This window comes from Budorcas taxicolor, chromosome 18 (assembly GCF_023091745.1).
Source record: "Budorcas taxicolor isolate Tak-1 chromosome 18, Takin1.1, whole genome shotgun sequence".
NCBI lineage: Eukaryota > Metazoa > Chordata > Mammalia > Artiodactyla > Bovidae > Budorcas > Budorcas taxicolor.
The window spans coordinates 18689338-18709340 of NC_068927.1; the positions used below are offsets into that span (position 1 = coordinate 18689338).

Genomic DNA, 20003 nt, shown 5'->3' on the forward strand with positions numbered 1-20003 from the left:
TATTTAAAAAGACTACAACTCAATGTGGGCTTTTACTTACAGATTCTCAGCCATGTTTTATTAAAAAAGTTTTTTAACTCAATAGCTTCTTTGGTAATGTCCCTGAATGTATAACCTTAAAGACTATGAATGTTAAAATTCTCAAACTTGGGTCAAGCATGTCCTTTTAAGATGTGGATTCAGGTGCCAGATGAACTGTCTGGTGGAGCAGGTGGCTGGCTCCTCACCACCCCACACCCACTTTAGAAAGGAAAACAGCCTTTCATACCTGTCATCATGAGAAGCAATTCTTTCTCCAAAGACCATCCGTGCAGGAGTTAAAGATAATATTCCAAGCTCCTGGAGCTGGGTTAAGAAGTGCTGTTCTGTTTATGGAATAAGTTGAATACACATTCAGAAAAAGGCTATCTACCCAGATGTTTCAATAAATGAAAGCACCCCCAAATGTTTCACTTGGAGACTTGTAGGTAACTTTTTTTCTATTGACTCACAAAGACTGCATTTTATGAACTTACTGGGAAGGGGGAAAAAAATCAAGGAAGACATATTCCAAAACAAATGTAATGTAAAAATTGACTTTAGCTATTTTTTTAAACTTAAAAATGTTCAACTTATTTGCTTCTTAAGAATAAACCATAAACCTATACATAAAGGATCTTACTATTAAGAACTTTTTCTCAGCTCTATTACAAGCAATAGAGGACAAAGAGAGTGAGGGCCGAAGTCCCTGAGAGAGGGCAGGGGATGGACTAGAAGAGGGAAGCCAGAGAGGCAGACAGACTGTTCTGTCCTGATCCCGAAAAGGACTGCTTGGTCCCTATTCCAAGAGTCTGTCAAACCTCCCTCTGATTGCTACCCTATCTAATCTCTTCTCTGTTATCGGTACAAATATTGACTGATTTTCATGGGAGTGGGTCATGACAGAGAGTAAGAGGGCCAAAACGACAAACGAGTAACAGGCAAAACAGCAGCTCCAGGCTCGGGGTCCGAGAGCCCCACTGCTGCACTCCCTACAGTGGCGCTCACCACGGGCTCAGGCTGAAGCGCCCACACACACTGCTTTATGGCTCTAGGGATGCACAGCACATAAGGCTCACAAGACTCTTTCAGGGATCCTACTGCAAAAATGACTGAAGTGAGTAGTCCTGCCTTATTCTCAAGTACCCTCTGCTAGGACAAATACACTTCCCCTGAGGGAGGGAAGCTGGGATACCTGGGAAATGTACTTTCACCATTTCTACCCTCAACAGCGACTAAGTTTTATTACTTCCTGGTGAATGTGCTGCGTGGGTCCTGTTCTCACCCTTCCTCCTCCCAGTCTACCTTTTATTTCCAGGTAGTCTGATGCATCGGAGAAGGCAATGGCAGCCCACTTCAGTACTCTTGCCTGGGAAATCCCATGGATGGAGGAGCCTGGTAGGCTGCAGTCCATGGGGTCACTAAGAGTCAGACACGACTAAGCAACTTCACTTTCACTTTTCACTTCCATGCACTGGAGAAGGAAATGGCAACCCACTCCAGTATTCTTGCCTGGAGAATCCCAGGGATGGGGGAGCCTGGTGGGCTGCCGTCTATGGGGTCGCACAGAGTCAGACACGACTGAAGCGACTTAGCAGCAGCAGCAGCAGTCTGATGCATCAAGCTGCTTGGCACAGCCCTTTCACGAATCTTCCTATTAAGACCCAAGAGAAGAAAAACCTTAACTTTCTCTGGATATTTCAGGATCCATAATAAGTTAAAATCTTCCGTGTGGGGCCTGCAGGTCAGCCATGTAGTACTACACAGTGAACATAAATGACTTATATTAAGCTATTAAACAAACTGTTAAAAAGACATCTTATGTGAAGGTTCCAAATTTATCAAATGATCATTTTCAAAAATACTATTTAAAGAGGAAGAAACCTTAGCATAGTAGAAAGACATATTTAATCAACTTTTTAGAAAGTCAAGGAAAATTTTTGTGATATATAATGAAGACTAACATAACTTTTCATAAACATCTATTAAACTTTCCATCCCTCCCCCAAGTATGTCTTATGCTATAACACTCTCTTCAACTGATTTTTTTTTTAACTGGGTCCAACAAATTTAGTTCTGTTTTTAAAGCTTTAAAGCTGCTGCCTATGGCACATGGCACTATTCTAAGTAGTGTGTGCTGCAATTAAGAGCCAACTGATTGCCTAATTATTAGTAACCTGGAAAAATCAGTTTGTCTCACCTGTGACATTAGGATCACGCCTTGTTCTCCACTGTGGAACAAATACAGTGATGTTTCTGTTGCCGAGCTTCCAAAAATATTCAACCGCAATTGCAATTCCACGACAAGAAAAGAACTTTTTCAGACCATGGCTATATGAAAATAAGTAAAATTTATTTCAGTTGAAAGCATGTTTCAAGCATGTTAAGTTTTACCAGAATAAAGTGAAAAAGTAAAATCCACAAACAACAAAAACAATTAGGACAATATTTCCTTTAACAGTTTGCTGCTTTACAAAGCCAAGAGAAACCATGATAGGAGATGTGACTCAGTAGTTTCGTGATTTCTGTTTTATTTTATTCAGTTGCTTTGAGTGTGCTTCCGTGGTAGAGGGCAGTTTGAGCTTCGGGGCTATACTTGTTTACGAAACCTTTTATGTTTGGTTTTAGATGAAGAGCCCATTCTCGAGAGGCCTAGTCCACTGGCCTCTAAGAATCTTTGATGAATGTTAGAAGGGAATTTGTGGCCGCAGCAGAAGCAGCTATGATCAGAATGATCCCATGACATGTTCTCACCACCACAGCTCCCAGGGGGTTCAAATGCATCTGCCTCCATCCAGGAGGGCTGCATCCCCTCTCTGGACAACTGGGAAACCAACTCAGTTTACAGCTTCCAGGAAACAAGCTGACGGCAAGACTCACATGCAACTACCTGGGGGCCCTGGCGTATGATTCTCGTGTAGGAAGCAGAAAGCAAGGGGAAAGTAATTAAACAAGGGACGGTATGGAACACAAGTGAGCACCAGACACGGCCGCACCACAGAACTATCAACTCTAAGAGAGGGGCTGGAGCTAAGTTCCATGTTTACCAGAACAGGTGGTGGCCAGATCGGGCCCTTACTTTGTAACTCATGGTTCAGAGGATTAAAAACTGTTTCCCCACCCCAAAACCAATTTCAAAAGAAATGAAGAACAATATTTAAAAACTATTCTCCAGCAGTTAAGGAAAAGCAGAGGTTTTAACCCTTTCCACTATCGCCAGTGGTACTGTCCCCAACTAAATCTACATTTTCATGGAGCAAGAATGGGCTGGACCTGTAACAAGCATCTAACATCCAGAGGAGTGGCTCAGAAATGCCTCCTTTTAGAGGCTAAAACCCACTCTTCTCAGTGAATCATAAATCAGAGACTGCACAGGCATCAGCTCCACACCAGGAAATGTACACAAGTAAACAAACCCATTCTTGATGAAATAACTTAGCAGTGGCTTGTTTATCTAAAAGCATTTAAATGAGGCAGGAATGTAGCAATATGGCATTTGTTACTGGAAAATCGGCTTGAGGGGGGTAGTTTTTGTACAGAGGGTCTTAGTCTTGAGAGACATGCACTAAAAAAGCTTAAGTGCCTTCTTAGCTAATTCATCAGACACAAATGTATATCAACTCTTTTTCCTCTTTTCCTTAAATGTTTCTGTTGACAGCAACAGCAGAAACTAAGTGGAAATAAAGTCTCAGTCCATTCCTTTGGGTCCTGGTGGTTCAGATGGTAAAGAATCTACCTGCAATGCAGGAGACCTGGGTTCAATCCCTGGGTCAGGAAGATCCCTGGAGAAGCGATGGCTACCACTCCAGTATTCTCGCATGGAGAATTTCATGGACAGAGGAGTCTGGTGGGCCAAAATCCACAGGGTCACAAAGCATTGGACACAATCAAGCGACTAATGCTTTTCAAGGAAAAGGAGGGAAATGACAGTAGGTAAAATTCTACTGCCCTGAAACCTCTCTCAAGCTTAGAGGGGGAAAGTGGAGTTTCTAGAAACACTAGCACGAAAACAAAATTCCAGGGGCTTCCCTGCTGGCTCAGTGGTTAAGAATCCACCTGCCGATGCAGAAGACACGGGTTTGATCACTGGTCTGGGAAGATCCCACAAGCCTAGGGGCAACTAGGCTCTTGACCCTGTGCTCTAGAGCTTGGAAGCCGCAACTACTGAGACCATGTGCCCAAACTGCTGAAGCCTGTGTGCTCGAGAGCCTGTGCCCTGTGCAACAGGAAAAGCTACCACAAAGAGAAGCCTGCACACTGCAGCTAGGAGAGCCCCTGCTGTCCACAACTAGAGAAAAGCCTGAGTAGCAATGAAGAAACAGCACAGATTAAAAAAAAAAATTCAAAGGGTTAGTTATCCTCAGTGATTAAGAGCAAAACATTTTTAATACCCTGAAAAATTTCTAGAGCTGATTCAGGAATAAATCGCAGTTCAAACTTCTGGTAAAGAACATATGGACTAATCCAGAAGAGAAATAAATAAAATCAAGTAGAACCAAATTATTGAGTTTAAAATAATAAGGTCCCACTTTTATTTTCATATCATAACCAAACAAAAGATGTGCTGTCTCCTAGCCTCTTTGTAATCACAAAAAAAACAACTTGCTGACAGGTAAACACAGACCAACTGTCTTTTTTGACTCAGAGACAAAGGGTACACATACAATAATACCTCTCTACCCTGGTGAAGGCCAAAGCTCTGGGGCTCCCAGATGCAAACGGAGAATTAACAGATATTAAGCCTGAGAAACCAGATGTGCAGGCTCTCAAGGGAGATTCTGTTTCCATATACTTGGAGACAAGTTACACCACTGTGTTGTTTTCCTCTTCTGTATTATAGCAGTCAACTAGAAAGAAGAGGATTCAAAGCAGAGAGGAGATGGGTGATAAATACCTGAAAAACGATGAAAATGCAGGGCCATCACAGAACCAGCAGGGCAGTGTGGGGAAAGAGAGAAAAACCCTTTCTGAGTTACCCAGGAAAGAGTAATTCTTTTCTACAGCCTCCATGTAATAACAAGAGCCATGGAACCCTGATATACAAGACTACCATGAAAAAATGGTTAAAACATATAGGCAAGTGAAGGGACAAACCTCATCTACATGGAAAATTATCTATTCAGATAAGTCAGGTGCTCTTTGCTGAAGTTTCAGACTGACAGAGACCAAATGTTATCTGGCCACTGCGGTGATGTCTAGCCATACACCACATACAATTTCCATTTACTCATCGTTTGACTCATTCACGGTGACAAAGGGGAAAAACCAAGTAGAGATATGCATAATCAGCAGCATTAAGTAGGGTATTTCGGAATTTCTCACGGTGTGTTAGAAACTGCAGACTTCACACTGGCCTGGCAAATAAATAAGGCTTTACAGAAACCCAGGGATGAGTGGGCTTGAGTGGCTTTAAGGAAGGGTTCAAACCTATTGCTCAAATACTCAAGTTTCCTTTTTAACTACTTCCCCAACTAGCTAGGTCAAGCTAGTGAAGTTTACTCAGCAGTGCTTAAGCAACTCAGGAGTAATGTATCCAGTGGCACTAAGGCCTAAAAATTCAATCTCAACTTCTGTGGGAAGAGGTGGGGTGCACGATGGCTCTGGAGAACTGTATCATGGGTCAAAACTTTGTAGCTGCATAATCTTGGACAAGATTTTCAAGCCATTTCATGTTATGTATATTACAGATAATTTTTATCTCACAAAACTGGTGTAAAGGTTATGTTTTAAAAGATAAAGTCAGTACCTGACATATAACAAGTGTTTCAGTTTTAAGATTCCAAATATTTGTTGAAATGTAATCCAAATTGATTTACTACAGCAACTGGAAGACCAAGCTATAAATAGGTGGTGAAAAGTCATTTAAACAATTCTAATCTTCATTAAGTCTTTAATTCATTCATTCATTCAACACATTGTCACCAAGTGGTTACTAATCCTTGGGGATAGTTCAGTGAGCCGAACACACATGAATCACTTCCTTTATGGAATTTATAGTCTATAATTCCCATTTAAACTGAAGCAGCTGGTTTAGAATGATAATTTTTTTTCTGACTCAAAAAAATTGAGGTGAAATTCACACAATGTAAAATAATCATTTTAAAGTGAATTTGGCATATTCACAATGTTGTGCAACCACCATTTGTATCTTGTTCCAAAACATTTCCATCACCCCCCCCCCAAAAAACCCCTGTACCCAGTAAACAGTTTCTTCCAAGAATAAGAGTTAATTTTAATTACTGACATTTTGAGATCAATCTCCATTAAATTAAGTATAAGTCTGTCTGTCTAGCATAATATATCCTTTGTAAAAGAGTTGCTTTTAATTGAGACATCTATGAATTCAAAGAAAATTAAAATCCTCTCAATCAGCCTGTGGTTTCCCTTAGTGCACTAATTCAGTGGTTTTCAAAAGAAATGGCACTGTACTGAAGGAGGTTAGGAATTATGTAACAGTGTTTCGGGGTGTCACAATGGCCTGGGGGCATTATGGGCAAAGTAGGAGGGACCAGATATGCAAAAACATCCTTTCTGTACAGCCAGTGTGACTCTATAAATTCTAACAGTAACTCCTCTGAGAAATACACTAGTTACTACAAAAAGGCTTTTTAAAAGTATCATTATCACCGTTCATTCCATCTTAATTTGCATTTCTTAGCCTTTGAACACCCAAATCTCTCCACATACAGAAAAATGAAAAAGGATTAATATTACTCATAATCGTGACCTAAATTTTATATCATCATTAGGCTCAAGAAATTGTTTAACAATGAGGAACTGCTGTCGGGCTTGGGCTGTGAGTAATTAAAATTGCACTTTACATTTTTACTTAGATAACGCCATACAGTTGTGGGCCATTTGCTGGGTTTCCCCCAAAAGAACTGCCAAAAAACAAAGTGAAATGACAATAAACAGCATTATTTGGAAATGAAGACAACCAGATTACGTATTTTTACTGCCTATATTCACTTTTACATGTGAAGTGCTGGCATTTTCTTCTCTTATTTTTGACAGCAAAGAACAGCACCATTCAAAAAAAATCAGAAGAATCTTTATATTTAAAAAATAGATACTAAAATATTAAAATATTTATAGATGGAAATGAGATATCTGAAAATTCCTTCAAAATGGGTGAAAGGCAGCAGGTAGGGTACAGATGAAACAAAGTGAAAGGACGAAACAAGACAAGCCATGAGCTGATAATTACTGAAGTTAGCTGATGGGTACATGTGAATCTCAAATGAATGGAATCTCAAATGAATGTGAATCCCAACATGAATGGAATTCATCACATTATCTTCTTGTGAATTTCTCTGAAAATTATAACAAAAAATAACAAGTATGTAATAGATGCATAATTTAATAATAGTTTTCAATTCAGTTTTCAATTTTATCAAGTATTCCTGAAAAATCAGGGGATTAATTGATGTTTTAGAACTCCTAGGAAAGAGGTCATATAAGCATCCAGCAATTCAGGAAAGTACATATAACCCTTAAACAACACAAGTTTGAACACAGGGTCCACTTAAACATGGACCTTTTCTCAATAGTAAATACTACAGTACTATAAGATACAGAACAGCTTTATGGAGGGCTGACAATAAGGTTAATTCTGACCATGCAGAGGGTTGATGGCCCCCAACCCCACAACCTTAGAGGGCCAACTGTATTTCAACTTCTCCTTCATTCCATGTCCAGATGCCCTTTTTCTTGAATTGCAACTACTTAAAATGCTAATCCCTTGGACTGCAAGGAGATCTAACCAGTTCATCCTAAAGGAGATCAGTCCTGAGTGTTCACTGGAAGGACTGATGTTGAAGCTGAAACTCCAATACTTTGGCCACCTGATGTGAAGAGCTGACTCATTTGAAAAGACCCTGATGCTGGGAAAGATTGAGGGCAGGGGGAGAAGGGCACGACAGAGGTTGAGATGGCTGGATGGCATCATCAACTCAATGGACATGAGCTTGAGCAAACTCCGGGAGTTGGTGATGGACAGGGAGGCCTGGTGTGCTGCGGTTCGTGGGGCCACAAAGAGTCGGACACAACTGAGCGACTGAACTGAACTAAAGACATCTTCAAAATCAGTTGACTGACTGGTTTTGAAAACCATGGAGAGATATTACCTAGCAGTTGTTGAAATAGCATGATAAAGATGTCCTTTAGCTCAGGGCAAAAGGTTGTATCAAGTGAAACCAAGCAGGCTGAAACCCGTCTGAGGTCAAAACAGCTGGTTCCCAGTGGGCGGAGACTCCGACTCTGACCCCTACACTCTCCTTATATCAAACTGCCCCTTAAGAGTTCTAAGACAGGTTAAATAGAAACGATCATTTAACTTCTTTTACTATACAAACTTTCAGTAAGAGGAGAGGCCCATAAAGAAACTCAAACTGAAGAATTCCTTTGAAAGGAAACTGCTGTCACTCTTATCAACAAAAGTATTACAGAAATACATCACGCCTATTACCACTGCACATTCTTGGGTTAAGACCTGGCATGTACAGAAACAGAAAAAGAAATCTCGTTTTTGTTTTAAGCTTCATCCTTGTATTCAGAACCCAGTGGTGTTAAGACAGCATTAAGAACTTGAGGATTTAAGTCTCTCTACTGCTTATCACTGGGAAATGCAATGTGAAAAGCCAAATTTTCTATCATTCCCTGTCCTCAGAAATATAGGTTTAGCAGAGCGAAGGAAGAGTCTACAATGCCAGAGAATGGGGTCAACTACACACAGGATATAGTTCCTATAAACACTGCAATTCTGAGACATGGCTAAGAGCCCTATTGAAAGCTATAATTTGAAGAGAGTGGACTTACGTAATCGCAACATTGCTTCCATCTATAACAATGTGCTTCAAATCCGTCCTCCCTGGTTCATTTTTTAATTCCAGCTTGTAGGGCACTTTCAGAGTATCTCGAAATCTTTGAACCCCCGTAACTGAGCAATCAATATGCTCAGAAGGTCCCGCCAACCTAGCATCAGTAACTGAAGGTAACAGCTGGGAGAGTGGCATCGGTGGAGAAAGGGGTGGACAGCCGGGCTTAGACTGAGGAGAGCTACAACACCTCGAGCGGTTTTCAGAGGCAGACTTCACACTATTTGGAAGCAAAGGTTCCGCTTGCTGCTGCAAACCGTTTTCAGGAAAAACCGGAATTCTGGGCTGGTGACTTGAAGCTCCTCTTGAAACAAAACTGACAACTTCTTTGGGACTTGAAGGGACAACAGAGGGTAAAAGGCCATCAGTCTCAAGGTCTATGTTACAAATGTAGTTCTGATTTGAACTCCAGATTTCTTGTTTCTGTTCTATTGGCACTGTTCTGAAAGTATCAATTTTGCAATTTGAGGTACATGGTTTTGATTCAACTCTGAATGGTAACTGAGAAAAATTTTCCACCATATTTTGCTGTGTGTGAGTTTGTGTTTTCTTTGGAGTGGAATCTGCTGCAAGCTCATTTATGCTGCTACAAACACCTTTATTTTTGGTTCTGTTGGTCTCTGGATACACAGTACCAGGTGAAAATTCTCTGTCTCCTTGGAATCTCTTATTTTCTTTTTCAATTTCCTCCAAGAGTAATAACGGTTCAGTAGATGGCCCATACTCCCTAATGACCTTTTCAACAATTTCTTGGGAGTAGCCCATGGTTTTAAAAAAGTTCACGAGAATGTTGTACTCCATTTCCTCAGTAGTGTCTTTTACGTCTGGACTTAAACTTTCGGCCTCAGTGGAAGAATCAGAGACGTCAGTGATTACACTTCCAGCTAATGTCTTACCATCATGTAGAAGCTCTCCCTCTTCAACATTTTCCAAAGAAAACTGTTTCTTGGTATGCCTTTCTTCAGAATCAGAAAACCTCCTCTTGTGACAAACTCTGTCTTTGGAAAGTGCCTCTTCATCTGGGGTTACACCATTCATTGGAACAAAAAGTACATCTTGTGAACTAGAAAAGACTGTGTCCATTTGTTTTGTAAGCTCAGAAACGGGAGTCCCCGCTTTATTTCTTGCATCTTCCTGCAAAACAATTTCATCTCTGGAAATAGTCAGCCCTGTGGCAGCATTCTGTGTAAACTCCCCTTGTGGAGAATCTCTAATTTCAACATCATCATCATCTCCTGTTTCAAACAGATTCTCCTCACCTTGGGTGAGTGCCAAGAGTTCTTTTTTCAAGGAAGTGGGTAAAATTAACAAATCCATTGTGTAACTGTCTGCACGAGCTTCAACAAATTGTTTAAATTCCCTTTTTACCTCTGATTCTTTCTGGCTGTTGGGTAGGTTCTCATTATTCTCAAAGAGCTTTACAAACTGCTGAATGTGACTCCGAGCCATGACCACAGCTTCGGCACTTCCTCTGATGCCAAGGAGACCGATGTCGAGAATGCAGAGATCGGCACAGGTGTCCTGAATCAAGCTCTTCAGAAATAGGCTCTGTGCCCCAACAAAAATGCAGTGCATGGCCTTGGGGTAACATTCTCTTTCTTCTAGTTCAGGTTCACAGATTCCTTTAATATATTCCTGTAAAGAAAAGATAAGAAATTAGATCAATTTATAAAAGCACTTTACAGCACATATTATGTTACATACGAAATACAAATACCAAACCTTACAAAAGTCAAAAGCCTACTAATATCTTTGAAAAAAATAACATGTTTTTAAAACAAAAGATATAAGCTGTTCTAATTGTTTTCAGAGGAACTGAAAACTCTGCATCTAAGCATAAAAGGCAGGTATTTGTAACATTTTCAATAGTGTATCTTACAATGCAATCTTTAGGAGTTTGCCCAGCTGCACAGTTGATAATGACCAAGACTGGATTTATTTATGCCTATAAAGAATAAATATCTTTGCTTGCTACTAGCTGTCATTTATTACCATTGATTTAATTCAGAGAGGAGTTAAGTCAAAGGATTTACTCTAAAACAAACCTTGGCTTTTCTTTGCGACTATTGTTTACGGATAAAACAGACGGATTTTTGAAGACATTTAAAATAAGGTCAGTTTAACAACAAAATTTGCCTAGCTGGCTGGAACAATGTATATACCCTACATAATTTTATGTCTGTTCTCTAAGAATGACCGGACTACTGAAACGCAGATCTAAATATAAGGAACCAGAGAATGCTGAACAGTGCCGCCACTCGCAGACATGAAGCCATAGTTTCTAGTGAAATCTGGTACTGAAAGAGGCCTGTACGAGGTAAGGAAGGGAACTGGGTTCTTGAGCAATTTGGTTGCCACTGGAGGGAGAAGTGTGAATCAAGTAAACATGTGAGCCCTCAGACCCACAGTGGAACACAGTTCTTAGTAACTTGGGCACTGGAGTCAGTTCCCAGGCTCAAATTGCAGCCATACAACTGGTGACCTTGCTCAAGTTACCTAACCCTTCTCAGCCCGGTTTCTGCAACTATGAAAGAGAGAGAGAGAGAGAGAGAGAGAGAGAGAGAGAGAGAGAGAGAGAGAGAGAGAGAGAGACAGAGAGAGAGAGAGACAGAGAGAGACAGAGAGAGAGAGAGAGAGAGAGAGAGAGAGAGAGAGAGAGAGAGAGAGAGAGAGAGGGGCTAGAGCCATTTCAGAGGTGCTGTGAAGAAATTCAACTGAATAATGAATGTAAAGTTCTAACAACAGGGTGTCCTAAGTGCTTTCCAAATAATAGAAACACTATTACTTTAAATTATCAGTGAAAGCTTTCTGGACAGACAGCCTGGGGATACCCAATCTAAATTTTAAACTAAAATTGGAATGGTGTTATCCAAAACGATGCTATTTCAAAGTTCAACCTATGTAGTTATGAGGCTTTACAAACCTGCACCTACCATGTAGTATACGTATTACAATGGCCACATAACTTCTACTATAATTTATATACAAATGTACACATATTCCATGTTTACACAATTAGAATACAAAATTCCTGATGAGATGAAACATAAGGAATACAAGGAAAACAACAAGGGGAAAAGCTCGACCCAAGTAGTATAATGTTCAGTCATGAGTTCTTTACTTCCTTAGGCTCCTTTGGATAAACCTGGAATATTTGTGGGCTTGTTAGTAAAGAATAAAAATAACTGATGCTGGACAGAGGAGCCTTAAAAGAAAAAAAAGAACAATTTATTAGAGCTACTTTTGTGAGAGCTGGACTATAAAGAAAGCTGAGTGCTGAAGAATTGATGCTTTTGAACTGTGGTGTTGGAGAAGATTCTTCAAGAGTCCCTTGGACTGCAAGGAGATCCAACCAGTCCATCCTAAAGGAGATCAGTCCTGGGTGTTCATTGGAAGGACTGATGCTGAAGCTCCAATACTTTGGCTACCTGATGTGAAGAGCTGACTCCTTGGAAAAGACCCTGATACTGGGAAAGACTGAAGGTGGGAGAAGGGGATGACCGAAGATGAGACGGTTGGATGGCATCACCAACTCAACGGACAGGAGTTTGCGTAAACTCCGCAAGTTGGCGATGGACAGGGAGGCCTGGCGTCCTGCAGTTCATGGGGTCACAAAGAGTTGGACACAACTGAGTGAACTGAACTGGCTTTTGTACCATGGTAATTGTGTTAAACACAAAATACAGTTATCAACTGTCCTTTTTCCCTAGATGTGCAAGCAGCGTTAAATATTAACGTGAGCGTCTTTTTAAGATTTCCAAATGGGCAACATTTTACTATCACTTGTTTGAACTTATGCTGCGTGTAGACTCTGGTCTGAAGTTTTTTATTTTGAAATTGCAAAGGAAGTTGTAAAGATAGTACATAAAAGTTCTGTGTACTCTTTACCCAATTTCCTCCAATCATTACATAATACATATTAATAATTGCAGTACAAAATCAAAACTAGGACATTTACATTTATACAGTGAGTGCACACAGTTCTATGCCATTTTACCACAAGTATTGCTGCTCAGCCACTCAGTCATGCCTGACTCTTTGTGACCCCATAGACTGCAGCACGCCAGGCTTCCCTGTCCTTCACTATCTCCAAGAGTTTGCTCAAACTCATGTCCATTGAGTCAGTGATGCCATTTAACCATCTCATCCCCTGTCGTCACCTTCTCCTCCTGCCTTCGATTTTTCCCAGCATCAGGGTTTTTTCCCCTATTGAGTCGGTCTTCACATCAGGTGGCCAAAGTACTGGAGCTTCAGCTTCAGCATCAGTCCTTCCAATAAATATTTGAGATTGATTTCCTTTAGGATTGACTGGTTTGATCTCTTTGCAGTCCAAGGGACACTCAAGAGTCTTCTCCCTGGTCCAACTCTCATATCCGTACATGACTAGCAGAAAAACCATAGCTTTGACTATATGGACCTTTGTCAGCCAAGTAATGTCTCTGCTTTTTCATACACTGTCTAGGTTTGTCACAGCTTTTCCTCCAAGGAGCAAGCGTCTTTTAATTCACAAGTATAGATTTCATGAAAATACCACTTCAATCAAGATACAGAATTCTCACTACAAAGATTTCCTTCATGTTATCCTTTTATAATCACACTTTACTGCACTTCCATCTACTATGCCTACCCTTGGCAACCACTAATCTGTGATTTTGAGAATGTTATATAAACAGACTCATACCATATGTGACTTTTGAGACTGGCTTTTTTCACTCAATGTAACTCTTTAAAATCCATCCAAGTTGGTGCATGTACGACCAGTTCATTTCTTGTTACCACTGAGTACTACTCTACAACATGGATTATTTATTTGGTTGCGTCGGGTCTCAGCTGTAGGACATGGGATAGTCGTGTCATGTGGGATCTTTTGCTTCAGATGGCACACCGACTCTCTAGTTGCCGTATGCAGGGCTTAGCTGCTCTGCAGACCTCCCCTGCATCGCAAGGTGGATTCTTACCTAACGGACCACCAGGGAAGTCCTCTTAACTAGTTTTCTAATCATCTGTCTATTGAGGGACATTTCGGTTGCTCCTGTTTGGGGCTATTACAAATAAAGATGCTCTGAACAATCATGTACAGGTTTTAATGTGGACCTACATTTTCCTTTCTCTGAATAAATGCCCAGGAGTGCAACTGTTGGGTGCTATGTTAAGTACATGTTTAGTTTTACAAGGAACTGCCAAAGTATGTTCCAGGACAACTAAACCATTTTATGTTCCTATTAGCAATGTATAAAAGATGCACTTTCTCTGCATCCTTCCCAGAATTTGGTATTGCCACCAGCTTTTATTTTAGAAATGCTAGTAAGAGTTTTTCCCACGTACTTCAGTTAGTAAAGAATCTGCCTGCAATGCAGGAGACCTGGGTTCAATCCCTGATCAGGAAGATTCCCTTGAGGAGGGCATGGCAACCCACTCCAGTATTCTCACCTGGAGAATCCCATGGACAGAGGAGCCTGGCAGTCTACAGTCCATGGGGTCCCAAAGAGTTGGACACAACTTAGCAACTACACCAAACCAGTAAGAGTACAGTGTATCTCATGATGGTCTTTGCCATTTCCCTAATGGCAAGTAATGTTGAATGTTCTGCATATTCTATTTACCATCTATAGTCCCTCTTGGGTGAACTGTTTGCTCATTTCTTTTAGTTCACTTTCTAAAAATGGACTGTGTAGATTTTACTATTGAACTTTGAAAGTTCATGTATTATAGACATGAATACTTTGTGAAGTAAGAGGCTGGCATTTTTTTCTCCTATAGCTTGTTTCATCCTCTTAACAGGATCTTTCGTGACAGGAAACATTTTTCATATTAATGAAGTCCGTCTATTGGTTTTTTCCTTTACCAAGCCTTAGGTCCCAAAGACTTCTTGTGTGTCAGCATCTGAAAGTTTTACGTTTAAATCTAGAATCCATTTTGAGTTAATTTTAGTATCAAATGCAAGGTTTAAGCCAAGGTTCATGTTTTTGGTTGTGGTTATCTAGCTGCTCTAGCATCATTTCCTGAGAAGGCTATCTTTTCTCTATTAAGTTGCTTTTGTGTGTTCGTCAAATACCAGCTGGCCATACTTGTGTGGGGCTATTTCTGGGTTCCTGATTCTGTTCCATCAACTTATGAATTTATCCCTTCACCAACACCACACCAATACCACACAGTATGAACTACTGTAATTATATAATCTCTTGAAACTGGGTAGTGACTGCTTCCACATTTTTCTTCTTTTAAAAATTATTTTCAGCTGTTCTACTTCCTTTGCCTTTCTGTATCAAATTTTAATCTTATTTAGCAATTACATTAAATTTGCACTTTGATTTGAGGATAAATTACGTCTGTAGACTCTTGCATGAACATGCTGGCTCTTCATTTCTCTAGATCTTTGCTTTCTTTCGTCACTGTTTCATAGTTTGGAGCATACAAGTCCTATACATGTTTCGTGAGGTTTACACCCAAGTTCTTCCTGTTTCTGAGTAACTGAACATGGCACTGCATTTTAACTTTGGTTCCTATGTGTTCACTGCTAATAAACAGAAATACAACCGACTTTTGTATGCTGACCATATATCCGGTGACCCTGCTGACCCGATTTCTAATTCCAGGAGTTTTCTATATTCCCTGGGGTATTCCAGTTAGATAGTCACATCATGCAGATTTGTTTTTCCTCATCTATATGCCTTTTACTTTCCTACCTTACTGTCCCAGCTATAACTTTCAGCAATGTGCCAAAGAGCAGTCGTGAGAGGTGGCATGCTTCCTTTGATCACAAGCTATAAAGAAACATGCAGTCTTTCACCACTAAGTTAGATTTTGCATATATTCTTTATCACATTAAGGACTGTTGTTGTTCAGTTGCTAAGTTATGTCTCACATTCTTTGATCCCATGCACACCAGGCTTCCCTGTCCTTCACTATCCTCCAATTTGCATAAATTCATATCCATTGAGCTGGTGATGCCATTTAACCATTTCATTCTCTGCCATTCCCTTCTCTTTTTGCCTTTAATCTTTCCTATAATCAGGGTCTTTTCCAATGTCAGCTCTTTGAAGCAGGTGGCCAAAATACTGGAGCTTCAGCATCAGACCTTCCAGTGAGAATTCAAGGTTGATTTCCTTTAGGATTGACTGGTTTGATCTCCTTGCAGTCCAAGGGACTCTCAAGAGTCTTCTCCAGCACCACAATTCAAAAGCGTCAATTCTTTGGCACTCAGCCTTCTTTACGGTGCTCCGTACACGACTACTGGAAAACCACAGCTTTGACTAGAGGAACCTGTGTTGGCAAAGTGATGTCCCTGCTTTTTAAAACACTGTCTACTTCTGTCATAGCTTTCCTTCCAACGAGCAAATGCCTTTATTTCCATGGCTGTAGTCACCATCCACAGTGATTCTGGAGCCTAAGAAAGTAAAATCTGTCACTATTTGCACTTTCCACCCCATCTATTTGCCATGAAGTGATGGGAACAGATGGTACCATCTTATTTTTCTGAATGTTGAGTTTTAAGCCAGTTTTTTCACTCTCCTCTTTTGCCCTCACCAGGAGGCACTTTACTTTCTCTTCACTTTCTGCCATTAGAGTAGTACCATCTGCATACGCGAGATTACTGATATTTCTCCCAGCAATAGTGATTCCACCTTGTGGTTCATCCAGCCCAGCATGTTGTGTGATATAGTCTGCATAGAAATTAAATAAGCAGGGTAATGATTACAGCCTTGTTGTACATCTTTCCCAATTTGGAACCAGTCAGTTGTTCCACATAGGGTTCTAACTGTTGCTTCTTGACCTGCATCAAGTTTCTAAGGAGGCAGGTAAGGTGATCTGGTATTCTGTCTCTTTCAGAATTTTCCAGTTTGTTGTGATCCACAGAGTCAAAAACTTTAGTGGAGTCAATGAAGCGGAAGTAGATGTTTCTCTGCAATTCCCTTGCTTTCTCTATGATCCAGCGAATGTTGGCAATTTGATCTCTGACTCCTCTGCCTTTTCTAAATCCAGCCAGTACATGTGGAAGTTCTTGGTTCATGTATTGTTGAAGCCTAGCTTGAAGGATTTTGAGTATAACCTTACTAGCATGTCAAGTGAGCGCAACTCTACAATAGTTAGAACATTCTTTGGCATTGCCCTTCTTTGGGATTGGAATAAAAACTGACCTTTGCCAGTCCTGTGGCCACCGCTGAGTTTTCCAAATTTGCCGGCATGTTGAGTGCAGCAATTTAACAGAATCATCTTTTCGGATTAGAAATAGCTCATCTGGAATTCCATTATCTCCACTAGCTTTGTTTGTAATTATGCTTCCTAAGGCCCTCTTGACTTCACACTCCAGAAGGTCTGGCTCTATCTGACTGACCACACCATCGTGGTTATTAAGACCTTTCTTGTACAGTTTCTCTGTGTATTCTTGCCACCTCTTCTTTTTCTTGGGGACAGTTTTAGTCATCACCTTCTGTATAATGCTACAAACCTCTGTCCATAGTTCTCAGGCACTCTGTTTACTAGACCTAATCCCTTGAATCTATTCATCACCTCCACTGTATAATCTGGGGTGCCATCTGCCCTGGGCAGCAGATTGATCCTAAAGCAGTGGGTGGCAGAGAAGGGGTGAGGTGCCTGCCCTCTGCTCCTGGGGAGCAGAATGGCCCGAGGCGGCCAGCAACAGTTGTGGGGCCGGGGAGCCCTCTGCTCCTGGGCATCCTCCAACTTCGCCTCCAGCCTTCTCCAGATCCCTTCCCGGTGACTCCAGCAGGGCCTCTGCCTTGGCCCCTAGGTGGTACGCTGACTAACACTGAACGGCCAGTGAAGGTTTACACACTCAATAAGGCAGTGGGACAACCAGTGTGCCAGGCATGCCATCTAGCTATGTGGAGTAGCTAAAAGGCACGTCCCTGCTAGTCAGGGCCTGATAAAACGTGGTCGACTGGAGAAGGGAATGGCAACCACTTCAGTATTCTTGCCTTAAAACCCTATGAACAGTATGAAAAGGCCAAAAGATACGACACTGAAAGATGAACTCCCCAGGTTGGTAGGTGTCCAATATGCTACTGGACGAAGCTACTGGGGAAGAGCGAGGAAAGAGCTCCAAAAACAATTAAGAGGCTGAGCCAAAGCGATGACAATGCCCAGTTGTGGATGTGTTTGGTGGTGAAAGTAGAAGTTTGATGTTGTAAAGAACAATACTGCATAGCAACCTGGAATGTTAGGTCTGTGAATCAAGGTAAATTGGAAGTGGTCAAACAGAATATGGCAAGAGTGAACATCAACATTTTATGAATCAGTGAACTAAAATGGATGGGAATGAGCAAATTTAATTCAGATTTAACTATTATATCTACTACTGTGCACAAGAATCGCTTAGAAGAAATGGACTAGCCCTTATAGTCAACAAAAAGAGTCCAAAATGCAGTTCCTAGATGCAATCTCAAAAACAACAGAATGATCTCAGTTCATTTCCAATGCAAACCATTCAACATCACAGTAATCCAAGTCTATCCCCCAACCAGTAATGCCAAAGAAGCTGCAGTTGAACAATTCTCTGAGACCTACAAGACCTCCTAGATCTAACACCAAAAAAAAAAAAAGATGTCCTTTTCATCATGGAGGACTGGAATACAAAAGTAGGAAGTCAAGAGATACGTGGAATAACAGGCAAATTCGGAGTTACAAAATGAAGCAGGGCAAAGGCTAACAGTTTTGTCAACAGAACGCACCGGTCATAGCAAACACCCTCTTCCAATAACACAAGAGATGACTCTACACATGTACATCACCAGATGATCAATACCAAAATCAGACTGATTATATTCTTTGCAGCCAAAGATGGAGAAGCTCTATACACTCAGCAAAAACAAGACCTGGAGTTGACTGTGGCTCAGATTATCAGCTCCCTATTGTAAAATTTAGGCTCAACCTGAATAAGTAGGGAAAACCACTAGGCCATTCAGGTATGGCCTAAATCAAATCCCTTATGATTATTTGGTGGAGATAACAAATAGATTCAAGGGACTAGATCCGGTAGACAGAGTGCTGAAGAATTATGGATGGAGGTTTGTACCACTGTACAGAAGGTGGTGACTAAAAGTATCCCCAAGGAAAAGAAATGCAAGAAGGTCAAGTGGTTTTCTAAGGAGGCCTTACAAATAGTTGAGAAAAGAAGAAAAGTGAAAGGCAAAGGAGAAAGGGAAAGATATACCCAATTGAATGCAGAGTTCCAGAGAATAGCAAAAAGAGATAAAAAAGAGTTTCATGAACAAAGCAAGGCAATAGAGGGAAACAATAGAATGGGAAAGACGAGATCTCTTCAAGAAAACTGGAGATACCCAGGAAACAGTTCATGCAAAGATCAGCACAATAAAGGACAGAAATACGGCAAGGACCTGAGAGAAGCAAAAGACATTAAGAAAAGGTGGCAAGAATACACAGAAGAAACTGTACAAAAAAGGTCTTAAAGAACCAGATAACCACAGTGGTGTGATCACTCACCTAGAGCCAGACATCTTGGAATGTGAAGTCAAGTGGGCCTTAGGAAGCCTCACTACAAACAAAGCTCACGGAGATGATGGAATTCCAGCTGAGCTATTTCTAATCCTAACAGATGATGCTGTTAATGTGCTGCACTCAATATATCAAAAAATCTGGAAAACTTCGCAGTGGCCACAGGACTGGAAAAGGTCAGCCTTCATTCAAATCCCAAAGAAGGGCAATGCCAAAGATTGTTCAAACTACCGCACAACTGTGCTCATTTCACATGCTAGAAAGGTAATGCTCAAAATCCTTCAAGCTAGGCTTCAACAATACATGAACCAAGAACTTCCAGATGTATAAGTTGGATTTAGAAAAGGCAAGGTAAACAGATCTCCCAATATCCACTGGATCATAGAAAAGGCAAGGAAATTCAAAACAAAATCTACTTTTGCCTCACTGACTATGCTACAGAGTCTTTGACTCCATGGATTACAACAAACTGTGGAAAATTCTGAAAGAGATGGAATACCAAACCACCTTACCTGCCTCCTGAGAAACCTGTATGCAGGTCAAAAAGCAACAGGTAGAACTGGACATGGAACAATGAGTTCATTCAAAATCGAGAGGAGTACATCAACACTGTATATCGTCACCCTGCTTACT

The 20003-nt window shown here is 40.8% G+C and overlaps 1 protein-coding gene across 1 annotated transcript in view; it reads right to left on the reverse strand.

Annotated features, from left to right (window-relative positions):
* Positions 1 to 20003, reverse strand: part of N4BP1 (NEDD4 binding protein 1) — a 61502-nt gene that overhangs the window by 15888 nt on the left and 25611 nt on the right. Inside the window, exons 2-4 of the mRNA XM_052656152.1 lie at positions 8836 to 10529; positions 2219 to 2349; positions 269 to 365 (exon numbers count right to left, since the gene is read on the reverse strand). Coding sequence (XP_052512112.1) covers positions 269 to 365; positions 2219 to 2349; positions 8836 to 10529 — 1922 coding nt within the window. The remainder of the gene's footprint in view (positions 1 to 268; positions 366 to 2218; positions 2350 to 8835; positions 10530 to 20003) is intronic.